At 44.8% G+C, this 14935-nt stretch overlaps 1 protein-coding gene across 4 annotated transcripts in view; it reads left to right on the top strand.

Moving 5' to 3' along the window:
* The window catches only part of ADCY5 (adenylate cyclase 5), a 317188-nt gene that overhangs the window by 159856 nt on the left and 142397 nt on the right, over positions 1–14935 (top strand). For all 4 annotated transcript variants that reach the window (XM_090045991.1, XM_090045993.1, XM_090045992.1 and 1 more), the window contains exon 2: positions 13644–13793. In XM_090045991.1, coding sequence (XP_089902117.1) covers positions 13644–13793 — 150 coding nt within the window. The remainder of the gene's footprint in view (positions 1–13643; positions 13794–14935) is intronic.

Raw genomic sequence — 14935 nt, forward strand, 5'->3', positions numbered from 1 at the left:
GTGAACAACTGTTCACCAGGGCACCCCTAAGAAAAACCAGGAGTAATGGGTGCAAACTCCTGGAAGATCAATTCAGGCTCAACATTAGAGGAAACTTCTTCACAGTTGGGGTGTCCACACTGTGGAATAAGCTCCCCCCGGAGGTGATGCAATCGCCTACCCTGGAAATCTTCAAGAGGAGACTGGATGATCACCTTGCTGGGGTCTTCTGACCCCAGTTGTCTTTCCTGCCTGGTGCAGGGGGCTGGACCCGATCTGCCAGACTGGACCCAAAGATCTGCCCAGATTCTCAGCCAGGCTGGCTGACCTGCTCCACTGAGCTTTAAACTGAGCCTGTTGGGGGACAGGGGGACTACCGCCACTGCTGGCCCGCTGGGCAACCCTTGCAAAGCCAGTGGGCCAAGACACTTAAGGGAGCCCACCCTTGCCCCAGCCCTGGTACAATCTGTGGGCGAGGCAAGAGCCCCCAAGGGAACACTTGCCTGCCTGTACACAAATGCCAGGAGCTTGGGGAATAAGCAAGAGGAGCTCGTCCTCCTGCTCAGTGCAAATAATTATGATGTCATAGGGATAATGGAAACCTGGTTGGACTCCAGCCATGACTGGACCACGAGTATAGATGGCTATACCCTGTACAGGAGGGATCGTGTAGATAAAAGGGACGGGGGTGTAGCTCTCTATGTTAAGGAAAGCTTCACGTCCTTGCAAGCTGATACTGGCAACCAGGTGGACGACTAGAGACCCTCTGGGTTAAAATCTGTGGGGAACACGGCACAGGGGACACAACGGTGGGAGTCTACTACAGACCTCCCACTCAAAATCCTGAGCTTGACCAGGAGTTCGCCCAGGAACTGGCTGAGGCCGCTTGCTCCAGGACCATGGTTGTCATGGGTGACTTCAACTACCTGGACATCTCGTGGGAAGAGCGCTCAGCCAAATCCAAGTGGTCGCAAAGCTTCCTCTCGTGCGTGGACGACCTCTACCTGATTCAAGAAGTCTGTGGGCCAAGAAGACGTAAAGCGCTGCTCAACCTGGTACTGGCTACTGAGTATGACCTAATCAGCGACCTAGTGATCGATGGGAAGCTGGGTGACAGCGACCACAAGCTGATCACCTTCACCATCCACCAAAAAGCTGGCAAGTCAGTCAGCAACACAGAAGTCCTTGACTTCAGAAAAGCTGACTTTGACAAGCTCAGGAGGCTTGTCAGTGAGGCCCTAAGAGACCATGACCCCAGGGGGACGGGAGTTTCATAGATTTCATAGACGTTAGGGCTGGAAGGGACCTCGGGAGATCGAGTCCAGCCCCCTGCCCAAAGGGCAGGAAGTCAGCTGGGGTCATAGGATCCCAGCAAGATAAGCATCCAACTTACTCTTGAAGGTGTTCAATGTAGGTGCTTGAACCACCTCCGCTGGCAGACTGTTCCAGACCTCGGGGGCTCAGACAGTAAAGAAATTCTTCCTTATGTCCAGCCTGAAACGGTCTTGCAGGAGTTTGTGACTGTTCGACCTCGTCATCCCTTGGGGCGCTCTGGTGCACAAACGTTCCCCCAGATCCTGGTGGTCACCCCTGATAAACTTATAGGTGGCCATCAGATCACCCCTGAGCCTGCGCTTTTCCAGGCTAAAGAGTCCCATGGCTCTCAGCCTGTCATTGTAAGATCTGTTTTCCTGACCTCTGATCATGCGCGTGGCTCTCCTCTGGACTCTCTCAAGCTTTTCCACATCCTTTTTGAATTGCGGAGCCCAAAACTGGACGCAGTACTCCAGCTGCGGCCTCACCAAGGCCGAGTACAAGGGGAGAATGACGTCCCGGGATTTGCTCGAGAAGCATCTATGGATGCACGCCAGCATTTTGGTCACTTTACTAGCTGCAGCATCGCATCGCAGGCTCATGTTCATCTTGTGGTCAATGATGACCCCCAAGTCTCTTTCTTCCGTAGTGCTAGCCAGTGTAGCACTGCCGAATCTATAAGGATGCTGCAGGTTTTTCCTCCCAAGGTGGAGAACCTTGCATTTTTCAGTGTTAAATACCATCAGGTTTTCATCTGCCCATTTGCTGAGCTTGTCCAGGTCAGCCTGGATCACCCGCCTGTCTTCTGGCGTGGATGCTTTGCCCCAAAGTTTGGTGTCATCGGCGAACTTGGCCAGTCCACTCCTGACTCCAATGTCCACATCGTTAATGAAGATATTGAACAGTATGGGCCCAAGGACAGAGCCTTGGGGGACCCCACTGGTCACAGGACACCATGATCAGTGACTGCCATCAATTACTACCGTCTAGGTCCGACCACGGAGCCAATTTCCCAGCCAGCGGATCGTGGTGGACCCAAGGCCACAATTGGCCAGTTTGGCCAAGAGGTGATCATGGGATACCAGATCGAAGGCTTTTTTGAAGTCAAGATATATAACATCAATCTCTTCTCCCTTGTCCAGGCGATAGGTCGCCTGGCCATAGAAGGAAATGAGATTGGTCAAGCAAGACCTACCTGCACAAAACCCGTGCTGGCTATCCCTCAGGATGTTGGTGTTGGCCAGTCCATTAAGGATGGCCTCTTTAATAAACTTTTCTAAGATCTTCCCTCGGATAGAAGTCAGGCTGATAGGCCTATAGTTAGCCGGATCCACTTTCCTGCCTTTCCTGAATATAGGCACCACATTGGCCTTCTTCCAGTCCTCGGCCACTACACTAGAGCTCCAGGAGTTTTCAAAGATCCGTGCCAGGGGCTGGGCTATGATGCTTGCCAGCTCCTTGAGTACCCTGGGGTGTAGACTGTCAGAGCCGGATGACTTGAAGGTATCCAGCCTCTCAAGGTGTTCCTTCACAAGGTCAGTATTAATGGAGGGCAGGGGATCTCCCTCACCCGGACCTCCCTGTCCCATAGTGGGCATGGACGTCCCATGGGACTGATGAAAGACTGATGCAAAGTACCTATTTAATAGGTTGGCTTTTTCCTGGGTGTCAGTAGTCAGTTGCCCCATCTGGATCAGCAGGGGTCCATGTTGCCCTTGCTTTTCCTCCGGCTCCCCACATATCTGAAAAAGGGTTCACCAGAGCGCCCCAAGGGATGACGAGGTCGAACGGTCATAAACTACTGCAAGACCATTTCAGGCTGGACATAAGGAAGAATTTCTTTCCTGTCCGAGCCCCCAAGGTCTGGAACAGCCTGCCATCGGAGGTGGTTCAAGCACCTACATTGAACACCTTCAAGAGTAAATTGGATGCTTATCTTGCTGGGATCCTATGACCCCAGCTGACTTCCTGCCCTTTGGGGGTGGGGGCTGGACTCGATGATCTTCTGAGGTCCCTTCCAGCCCTGATGTCTATGAAATCTGTGAAATCTTCCAAGGTCCCTTCCAGCCCCTTACAATCTATGAATTTAGATTTTTTTTCCCCCAGTTTTTATCAATTTAACTTTTCAGGATTGCACAAAATTAGGGATGTCAGGGGCAGACAGTTTAATAATGGTGGTATACTGTTACAAGTTTTATAAAACCACGTTTTACTATAAAAAAAAAAAAAAAAAAAATTGTCCATAAATCAGTAAAGCATACCTGATCACACAGGGCCCAGGCTGGGCTCGCTGGGAGTTTGGCCCTTGCCCTAACCAGGCAGGGCCCAGGCTGGGCTCACGGGGAGTTTTGATGCTTGATCCCCCCCTGGCTGGGACCTGGGAAGAGCAAGCAGGTGGCAGCAACGGGCTCCCAGGCTCCTGGATGGCATAGCCCTGCCCCTCCAACCTGCCCCGTCACTCCTGGCCCCCAGCACAGCCCTAGCAAGATGGCCCCGTCTCCTGTAGCAGCTGCCTGGGCTGCTGCCAGAGGAGCAGTGTGCGGGCGGCGCAGCCAGGCCTCCCCCCACCCGGCCTGCAGCAGTCTCCGTGTGCACGCGCACATGTACGCATGGGGCCTCCTGCCCTGGATTTCCTTACACATGTCCTGGATTTTGTTATTTTTTATTTTTTTTTACATTTCCTTTTTATAAACTTTGAAATTTTGATGATCGGGGAGTGTCAGGTAAAATCACTGTTTATCAATTTTTGAAAAGTCAAATCTTGCCAAGCCTATGTATGTTATTTTTCTAGACTAGACTTACAGAACTGCTTTAAAAAACGGCACCTGCTGATAACACTGCAGTTGTCCCCGACGTCATTTAAAATACAGCCCAAGAAAAGGAGCTGGGAAAATATTCTTACCTTTAAAACACTTCATGCTGTTTTTTGTCAACCCATTTGCAGCCATTCTGTTTCCCCGTCCACCCCAGGGGGAAAAGATGAGTTGAACACACCCGCTGCACCTGGGGCACTCACTTGCTCCTGCTGAGCTTTTGAAGGTTGTTCTCTCCCAGAAAAAAGAAGACTTTTCTGGAACTAGGTGAACCTTTTATTTTCTGTTACCCTCATGGTTTTAAGTGAAAGCGGTAAATAAGCGGTGATGTGCTGACGGTATCCTAGCATAGGATTGCCACGAGTATTGTAACAGATCTGTATGAGCTGGCAGATGGAAAGACTGGGGCTTTTCATTTATTTTCCTTTTTAAAACAGAAGTGCTTTCTTGTTACTAATGAAAGACACCATGGTACTTGGCCAACAAATTTGCACCATTTAGAGTCTGTTCCTGATGAGCGTAGCATATATTGCTAGTGTGGTACAGGCCTCGGCTTGCATGGTTTCAGTGGTGGTTGTGAGGCTTAGTCCTGCCTTTTGGAAACACGTACATGAGTGGCAGCTGTGGACTTGTGCACCATCACCAGTGGATTTCTGGTCTGGAGGGACCCGTTGCCATCAGCCCTTTGTGCTCAAAGGTAAGGGCAGCCTGATCTTCAGAGCTATATCTAAAGAGGTTTTTTTTTTAGTTTAGAAAGGCCATGGTTTGGTTACTTTCTTCTCGGGCTTGTATATTCTTCTACTCATTAGGGGATTGAATCCATTCTGACTAGCGTGAAGCTCAGCTTCTCTTTCTCTAGGTCCAGATCTCCTGCCTGAAGCTTCAGAAAGTTTCACCTGCCTCTTGTTAAGAACCGGCCACGAGGCCATGGCCTGACTTTTCTCTGTGCATGCTCCAGGCGTGTCTGATGGCACCCACCAGAGCAGCCCCCGGTGGCTGGGGCCGGCCGTGAAGGTGGTCAGACTTGTCCTCTGATGGCACTCCGCTCTCCATGCCGACACGGATCCAGGAGTGTGGAGCGAGGAGGGTGTAGGGAGGCAAGGGGTGAAGAGGAGCAGCAGGGATAGAGAAGACATTATGGGAGCAAGAACTAATGGACAGCATAGGTTGAACGAGGGGAGAGAAGTTGCAATAGGAGAGGGAGAGAATGATAAAAGCTCCCCTAAAGTCCTGTGTCATGCTGCTGCATATCTACACATGCATATGTAAAAGCCCCAGCTGAAGCACTACAGTTTCTCTTGCAGTAATCCTGCTCCCACATGGTTGCTCCAAATTCACAGACTGGTGAAGAAAACCAACAGTTAGTCTGATCCGTGAGAAACCCTGCACTGGAACCAGCGACAGGCATCGTGGGCAAGATGTACTTGAAGATGCACAAAACTTAAGTGGGGATGGGCAAATACCAAATCTGACTTAAGAGTGCTCGTTCCCTCGCATTTCAGACCTGCCAGGCTCTGCCACTCCGCAGACCTCCCTGAGCTGAGAGCAGAATGTGTTCCAGGAAAACTTCGACACAGAAATACCTCTTGTAGTTGGTGTGGCGCCAGCATGTTGTCAGGACAGTACATTCTCCTCCAGGGCCCCTTATCATTCAGTGACTGGAAAAAACATAGTTCCAGTCGAATCCCAGAGGAAACGTATGTGAAAGAAAACTACTGGGAAGAAAACCACGACTGACTAGAAAAATTTCCTTTTAAGCTAGCTATTTGCTAAAGCTGCGTCTATATTTATAGTCTCTTGTTCTTTTAAAATATATAAAAGTATAAGATATAATGATATATAAAATAATATAATATATATAGTTATATATAGATCTATAGATAAGTATAGATACAGATATCTATATATTATATATCTATCCCCATGGGCAGATCATGACTGAGACATGTTTTGTGTTTCTCTTCTGCGTATGAGTCCATGAAAATATCAGTGGGAGAAGAACATCTGCCTTTTGGCTGGGAAGAATATACGCAGGGCTTGTAATTGCAGCTAGCAGCAAACCAATGACAATCCTATGAAATGTGAGACTGTAGGATCCTAGACTCTAGAAAGCAGTTTGCATGAAGATTTTGGCGAAGTGATCTGAAACAATTGTTAGTAAACACCAAATCTGTAGAGCATATTGTATCAAGGAAAAAAAGTGTCACTTGTTTCATGTCTGTATCTCTCGATTCAGCAGTTACTATTTTTAAAATGCTTAAATTATTCTGTCCTCTAAAAAATGAATGAAATTCCGTGCTCAGGTTTTGCAAAATTATATTAAGCCATTTTTAATTTTCACTGTGTTGAGAGGGAATATGTTGTCACCCCACTGCCGAGCATTGTGTGTGTATAATCCATAACATCAGGTTATCCTCCAACAGGGAACTAACCTGCAAGGCCTCTTGGTGGGTGTGTGTGTGATGTGTATGTACACACACTATTAATTACTATACACACACAACTACTATTATGTAGTATATTTTATAGTATATTACACACGTACCCCTCCCTCTCCCCACCTCCAATCTAAAGGCCTTGCAGATCAGTTCCCGGTTGGAGGATAAATTGGTGTTATGGATTGTTGATAGCTTCATTTTTCATTTTCACTGTATACACCAGCCCCTGAGCAGACCCCGTCACAAATGGCATGTAAGAAATCCTCTTTCAGTAGTCTAACCTGAACATTAAGGCCTCTTTCTCAAGAAGCATTGTGATACCAAGAATGGAAAATGATTAGAAAACTCGCAGCAGGCAGTTACTGATTTTGTCAGCAGATCTCCCAAGGAGAGCCTGCATTAGTGAGCTAACACTGAAGTATTTCTGTGAAGAAAACTGCTCACAAGAAGAATATGTAAAACTATATTTGGCAGCAGCAGTAGGTAAAGCCTGATCCTTTCTTTGAACTTGTATGCTATGATGCTGCAAAGAGTTTAACTTCATGCACGTGAGTAGTCCCACCAAAATCATAAGTTCAATGTTGCGTGCATGTAAGTCCTAGCAAGACTGTAGTTATGGCCCATTGCTGTGTCCAGGAGGGGATCCGTGACATGCTGTGTGCACAGAGAGAAGAGCAAGGATGGGGACACCCGACTGCAGCTGCTGAAGCATGCTCTGAGAATTGGTTTCCAACATTTTCTGTGCCCAGTGCTCTTTTTGCCATTGGAGGCGTTCAGCTTGCAGTCCTATGATTGGTTGATTTAAACTTGAACTACAAGTTCCTTTCAAAAGCAACCCTCCCCCCCCTTCTTACTTTACTTGTATTTTACTGTAAACATCTTTGATTTTTACTGATCAAACATTAAGATAATTTATACTGCCTAGCTGTATTACCGTAATAGCGCTGTACTGTTAGCACATGGCTCCAGTGTATAGGTTAGTGACTAAAATCAGCATTGCATGAACAGGAAGACTGTGTAAGTTAATTGATTTTTGCAGCTTAGTTAATGACTTATGTTAACTTTGGTCTTGGTTTTACCTCTGGCTCTGACAGTAACTGTTCCAGTTCGTTATTCAGGTAGCATGTACAGAGGCAACGTGTGGTTCATGGTCGTTTATTAGAATAGTTTAAAATGGCTGCCCATTTCAAATTAAATTTCTAAAATGATTTGTATTATTCTCATATATATATATATACACACTCTTAACTCTTCACAGCTAAACTTTTAGAATCTCGCAATGCTTAGACGTGGTAGTAGAGCACCATAGAAGTATGTTGGGCTCCTATCGCCCTAATAGGGCCTCTGTAGCCTGTCATACTTTATGCTTTGATTGCATTCTTGATAGACATGAAGCCTTTTGCATAATTTTTTTTTCTTAGTAACAGAGAGGAAACTCTCATAAGCAAAACTAAACACCATGTCTGCCCCAGCCGAAAATAATCAAATCATCTTGTGGATTCACCACCCAGACACCATACGATATAGTTTAGAAACTGTCTTGTCCTGTCTGCTTTTAGGCACACTGCTACGCTGATAATCAATTTAACAATACATTTCCCATGGAATGAGTTTTTTGAGATCTGGGAAGCGCTGAACTCCGGAAAGGAGGAATGTGTAATTTGCTGTTTGTAGTGCATTATGCTTTACATGTGCAGGGAATTAGAAAGCCACGCACTGAGCTCGCCTTCATGTTTCAAAGCATGCCAAGCCAGTTGAAGCCCCAGATTTAGGCTTGGTGTGTGTTTGTCTTTTAAATTGGATTTTACCAAACCTAATACAACGGGAATTCAAATACTGAATGGGTCTGGGTTGGGGGTCATAAAATGGTGGTTAGAAAAAAGGAAACTCTCCATTACACTGTTGCAAAAGCAAAGAATGTCCTGTCTAGTTACAGTTTTGTAGGAGACCGACTTTGAAAATATAACAGATGAGTCAAAAAAAATTAACCCCCCTCTTTTCTTCTCCTCCACCACCTAAAAAAAAAAAAAAAAAGGTGAGGGTTGGGGGGGAACCCTCTCCTAACTTTAGTAGTGTTACTGTTGTTAGAGGCACAGGTAGAAACTAATAAAATAATCTTGACAATAGCCCTCTTAAACATATTGCTCTCTCTCAATTATATATAGAATAGCATCTGGTGTTTGAATAATCCAACAGAGATGTAGTAGAGAAAAGCAGCCTATTGATTGAAGCTGATATTTTATTCTGCTTATGATCGTTCCGCAAGGCTTTCCCTGGACCCCTGAGCCACCAGGCTGCTTCCAGACATTTATGAAATGTTGGGCTAGATTGAGCTTGAGATTTTGTTTTATAACCTCAAGGTTTCAGGAACTTTAAACAAGTGGAGCAGAAATGTTTCCATTTTTTTCCCTTATCGCCCCAAGGAAACAACATTAGAAACCAATATTTTCCTGCAATATTTTTAATACAAACATCCCACTTGTGATCACGAATGAAAATCAAGGTGAAAACAATCAGAAGCCACCTACTCTAGTTTTCTTGTCCAAACTAAGAGTTAGCCTTTAATTTGAAGGGGAGGTAGGTGCTTTTGAGAGCCCCACTAGGTCTCTGTCTCTCTGTCGTTGAACTCCTCTTCAGAATCTAGCTCTTAGGGTTTTTTTTCTCGCCCAGGAAATGGGGGTAATAGTATTTCTCTTGCACACAGGATTTTGCTAGGATAAATACCTTAAATCGTGAGCTGCTCAAATGCTGCAAGAATGGGAGCCAGATAAACATCGCATCTAGAAATAATATGCAAGTGACCCAGTCTCTTATAACCTAGCCTTTTCCCAGCTTGGAGGGGAAGGAATGCTCACTACGCTCTAATGTTTGCATGGACAAGGGATAGAAACCGACCCCAAAATAGATCTCTGCGTTTTCCCATTGCCTTGAACATTTTTGCAAGAACAGATTGCCTGAAATAGCTGCCATAATACATTTTTAGTTTTCAGGCTATGGAGCTGAGGGAACCAGTTTTAATATCTGCATCATCTCCTCCTTCCTCCTGGGACTGGAGCTGGTTACCATAGCAAAACTGCAAGGAAACTGATAAGCGTGTAGTACCATTTGGCAAACAGGATATAAATTCATTTTATTAAGTAGACAAAGCCGTGGAAAAATTAATGAGATAGAAAATCTTTAATTTTGTTGTTTTTTAAGACACCTGTGAACAAAGTGATTTTAATCAAATCCTGAATAAAGTACCAACATACTCTTTCTGCCCACACAGTATTTCCCACGTTACTTTATGAACAACTGATGAACTGGGAGACCCAAGAGAAATGCTTCTGAAGCAAAGTGCAGATTTGTTTCTTTGAGCAGCAGGAGACTAAGCATCCAGTCTGTGCAGAGCATTGGTATTTTAAATGTTGGGTTGTAGTTGTGTCTCCTTTATGTAAGGTGCCATAGCCATGGGAGAAAATTGGCAGGGTGGTAGCATTGCTGAGAAGGATCAGGGGGTTTTGGTGGACCACAGACTCCACATGAATCAGTCTGATGCATGCAGCTGCAAAAAAAACCTTTATGCAGGAGTTTGGACCAGATGACCATTGAGGTCCCGTCCCATCCCATACTTCTATGATGACGAGGTTTTTATGAGCTTTCATTTAGCTGAACAAATACTGGCCTGCAGCCTCCTTTTTGTTTTGTTTTTTCTGCATCCTGAAGTGTGAACTTCAATGACTAATTGATAAGACAGGCTCAGAAGGCCTATAGGTTTGTCCAAAATGAGATCCAGTGGGTGCTGAGCACCTCAAATTCATCATTTCTTTTTATATGTCATATCTACTTTGATTCTTGAATCAAGCTGATTATGCTGGTCACTGTGTCTGTGATTAGGATTAGATGCTATGGACAAGGCAGCTGTGCTCCTTATGGCACTTAGGTTGCAATGATATCTACACAAGTGGGCCCAAATAACTTCTGTGGGACTCTTTATTGGCAGGACTGAGGTTTTCCTCTTCACTGTGCAATGGGTAGACTCCTGTTGTATTCTCTGGACAGGCCTCAGCTGCACATTGAGTCTGCTGCTTTTGGAGGTGTAAATTTATTGACCACAGGAGATTTTACCCTGCATTTGCAGTAGTGTAGATGCAAACAGAATTAATGCCACTCCAGAAGATGAACTGCATGGCACATACTTGTCTGTGGGGTTCTGTCACCTTTTACTGTTGCTCAAATTGTGGTACACATGCTGGATTTTTGCAGTGTGGTATGATCTTGCATGTGTAAAAGTCACTGGATCGCTAAGGGTCTGTGGGAACTAAGGGTTTGTTGATACCAGAGGTGGCCGACCCATGACAGATGTCACAAGTGGCACGCAGCTGACTGGGGAGGGGGCAGGCAGCACAGTGGCAGATAAACAGGGAACAGAAATCAGAGCATCAGGTCAGGAACCAGAAAGCAGAGCAGCAGTGCAGGGAAGAGAAAGCTGAGCAGTAGATCATGTGTAGGGGAAGGGGATCAGTGGCACTCATGGAGGGTGAAGGGTTACTTTGTGGCATGCCTGCCAAAAAGGTTGGCCTGCAGTGGTTTGTATTATGGTGCACAGTGTTAACAGCACAGCTTAGAAAATATGCCCTGTTCGGTCAGTCAGGGCTTATCCACATATTTGATTTTAGGTGTGTGCCCAATACTGCTTTGCCTCAAGCTAGTTAGCGCTACTCGAATGATAGCTACATAACTACTTCTTTTTATTTTTTTAGATCGGGAAGTATGCGCAGAGGGATGACGTGGGCAGGGAGGGTGTATCTTCTTAATGGAGCTCCCGAACATGTTTCAATGCATTGTAGAAATGTCTCACGACTCTTATAGTACTGCATGTTTAAACTACTGTTTTATAGTATTGTTCTTGTTCTCCGAGGTTTAATCAAATTACATAATCTTTTTAGGAGCAATGGGGGGGTGGGGGAATAAGGATTTTTTAGATCTTGTCCTTTCTTTGGATCAAATCCTGGCAAGTTCAAGGGAAGCAGTATAACTGTACCATAAACTGGTCCTCAAAGACTATATTTCTGCCATAAGTTGGGAGCTCCTCAATTAGAAATGATAGAGGAAGACCTAGTTGTTTTGGCTGATTCTAGGGTAACTGTGAACAACCGATGTGATTTGGCCATACAAAAAGTTTTCTGCCAGCTTTCAGGGATGTATTTGGTAGCCATGTTGGTCTAAGCCAAAAAGAAATACAAAATATGAATGTATTGGACAATGTGGAGATTAGGAAATATCAACACTTGGTACAAGGCACTAAGAGACCTCCTCTGGAATACGTACAGGCTATCGATGCTCAAGAAAAATGAATGATAAGTGGAACAGGTGCGGAGAGTGATTAATTAAAGGAACGGAGAGCTTATTTTACAAGAAGAGTCTAAGATGGGCTTGTTCACCAAAATGAAGGCTAAGCGGGGGGAGACATGACCGCTGTATCTCTAACTACATCATTGAGATAAAAGTTAGAGATGGAGAAGAGCTATTTATACTAACATTGCCTTTTTGGCTTTTGGACAAATGGGTCTGAACGGGCTATGAATAAAGTCATTTGGCTGGAAATTAAGAAGGGGATTTAACCATCAGAAGAGTGGGGTTGTTCCTGGGAGGAGGACAGGCACAAAACCTCGTCACGTTTAGAAAGTAGCTCTGTCATTTTATGCAAGTAATTCTGTATGATGTGGTTGTCTTCACTGGCACGAAGCTGGATTTGATGACCCAAGAGGTTCCTTCGAGGCCTGCATTCACTCTTTCTGGCTGCAGACATTGCACAGGTAGTACGCTCGCTTTGTGAGTAGTATGTTGCCTCGTATGGCTGGCTGGCAAGGAGGATAAAGCCTACCACTCCCAAGACTGCTCGTCTTCAGCTGAAGAGCTTCTAGGGACTTGGGCCTGAAAGTCCAAGACTCCCATCCCCAGGATGGCGGGGCATGGTTATTCGTGCAGTCTACATGTAAAATCTACATGTTTTAATATGTAAAGCATCCCTTAGTACTTGTTCATGTCACAGTACAGCATCTCAAAAAAGATCGCTCTGTGTTGGGGTTGGAGTCACCAGTCTGAGCGCTCAGCTCTCACTGCTGGTTCCTGAGTTTGCACCAGAATCTGGCTCTATCTTCAGGGTGATATAGATGATATTACTTTGGAACGGTTGCTCTCAACAGTTTTATAAAAGCAAAAAGAGCTGTACTCCAAATGTACATGCCTACAAGATACAAGTCCACTATTTTTCCTTAGAATTGGGGGCTGCGTCCAAACAAGTGTAGCTTACAGCTGTCTTGAGGATGCAAAGGTACACTTTTACTTCTGTAAAGACCTAGTGCTTTTGTATGGTAACTAGAAGAACTCCTCTGAAAAATTACCAGACTTCAACAAATTTCAATTTTTAAACTTCAGCAAAAAACCTTCACATTGTGCTGTTTTTTGTTTTTTTTTGGGGGGGGGGGGAAATTAAATTAGCTTCTTTTCAGACCAACAGAATATATGTAATCCTTTTATTAGAAAATGTTATCAACAAAGCCATTTGTCTCTTCAGTGAAAATCCTATTCATCATTCAACATCTGTTTAAAACCTAAAGCTGGATAAAGGCAATCTCAGCTTTTGTAAGCAACTGACATACAAAGTTAGCCCCTTTTAAAATAGCTGTAGTATTACAATGTAAGAGTTAATGCATCTTTCTGTATATTTTTCATAGCATACATGCAAGTAAATACAGTGGTAGGAAGTATACTTTCCATCAGGTTTGTCTTCATAATTCTGGCTAGGTCAGACTGTATTGAAGCCTTTTTATAAATCACTGCCACCATAGCTTCAAGACACCGGATTACTACTAACAGAAGGAAAATGCTTATGTCCATATTTGAGGCAGTAAACTACCTAAGGTAATGCATTTGAGGGGAGGTTTATACTTATGAGTTTATACTTCAAAGAATAGCAAAGTAAAATGCACTAAAAATAAGGGCACTAGGTTTGTGTTGGATGTGGAATAATTCAAGTGCCATGCCAAGCTTTGTCTAGTTTTTTGATTGGAGATGGCAGGTTTCCAAAACGTAACTGCACGTTTCTCTTTTGCAGCTTGTCTCCAATGTTCTCATCTTCTCCTGCACAAACATCGTAGGTGTGTGCACCCATTACCCAGCAGAGGTGTCCCAAAGGCAAGCCTTCCAGGAGACCAGAGAGTGCATACAGGCCAGGTTGCATTCTCAGAGGGAGAACCAGCAGCAGGTAAGAAAGGGATGGCGATTTGTGATTGAAATCGCCAACTGACGGAAATTGATTGGAGACATGTCTGTTCCTTCAGGGCTGGGTACCAACTGAGAGGTATGGTAGGGCGGGAGATGTGGAAAAGGGCTCTGGGGAAGCTTTGTGCTCAGCTATGCTTAATAATGTGCCTGGGGAAGCTAATGGCATCCCACTGTTTGTGCTCCGCAGATGAAATGCATTGCTTGCACAGAAGCTGTGTATGCTCTGTACTGCACTGGCGCGGTCCCAGCTAAGCTGTACGCTAAGTGGTTATGGGACATGTGGGCCTGGTGCCGGCCTCCTCACTGCTGAGCACAAATTGCACTGTGTTTTCAGCACAATTGGTGGTAGTTGGGTCTCCAAAGAGGTTTTCATGTTGGTGTCTAGTACTCCTGTGTGCTTGTACTCCATTGGGCACATACCTGATGAATGCCACCATATACAGTTCAGCTAAAGCCTCTTTATATTGTTTTTATTTAATTCATCAGCCACTTTATCCTGTGTATTATCATTTGCTCTAAAAAGGCCTAACTGCCAGCAGCCCAAAGGCAGCAAGCACATCTTCCGTCCTTCGTTCTTTGGTCTTCATGCAATGAGTCTCTTGTGCCCTGTTAATTAGAGAGGGAAAGACCTTTAGAGTCAGCAAGGTTCTCTTGCTAATATAGGATGATGCCCTGCAGTAAATTTCAAGCGCTCTGTGCAATCCAGTTTTAAATGACTTCCAGAAGGGGCCTTCTGTGGCATCCATTAGAAGTACCTTGGAGCCTTGATTTATGAGTCTGGGGAGGAATGAATCAATTGAAATGAATTTTTCTCCCTGGTTAGTGCAGCTGAATCTGTCCTTCTGTTTTGGTGTCTCTGTGTTCTCATCTGCAGATGAGGTTGTGTCTTATTCAGTATTTTTGCCAATATGAGCAGTCCTTAACCCATGAAAGAACCGGTGTATATGTGTGTATATGCATACATTTTGATTTCTGATGTGTAAAAATCTACTTATTTTCAACCTGTAAGCATGTTTCATATAAACTAAAAACACAGTTTCAGTGGGCATGTCTACATGTACAATTAATGTGAAGCAATAAACTCTGCAGCTTTTTGTTCCCGGACGCACCATTTGAACAGGC

This window comes from Crocodylus siamensis, chromosome 4, assembly GCF_052110815.1.
Source record: "Crocodylus siamensis isolate JL-2025a chromosome 4, ASM5211081v1, whole genome shotgun sequence".
NCBI classification, from domain to species: Eukaryota; Metazoa; Chordata; order Crocodylia; family Crocodylidae; genus Crocodylus; species Crocodylus siamensis.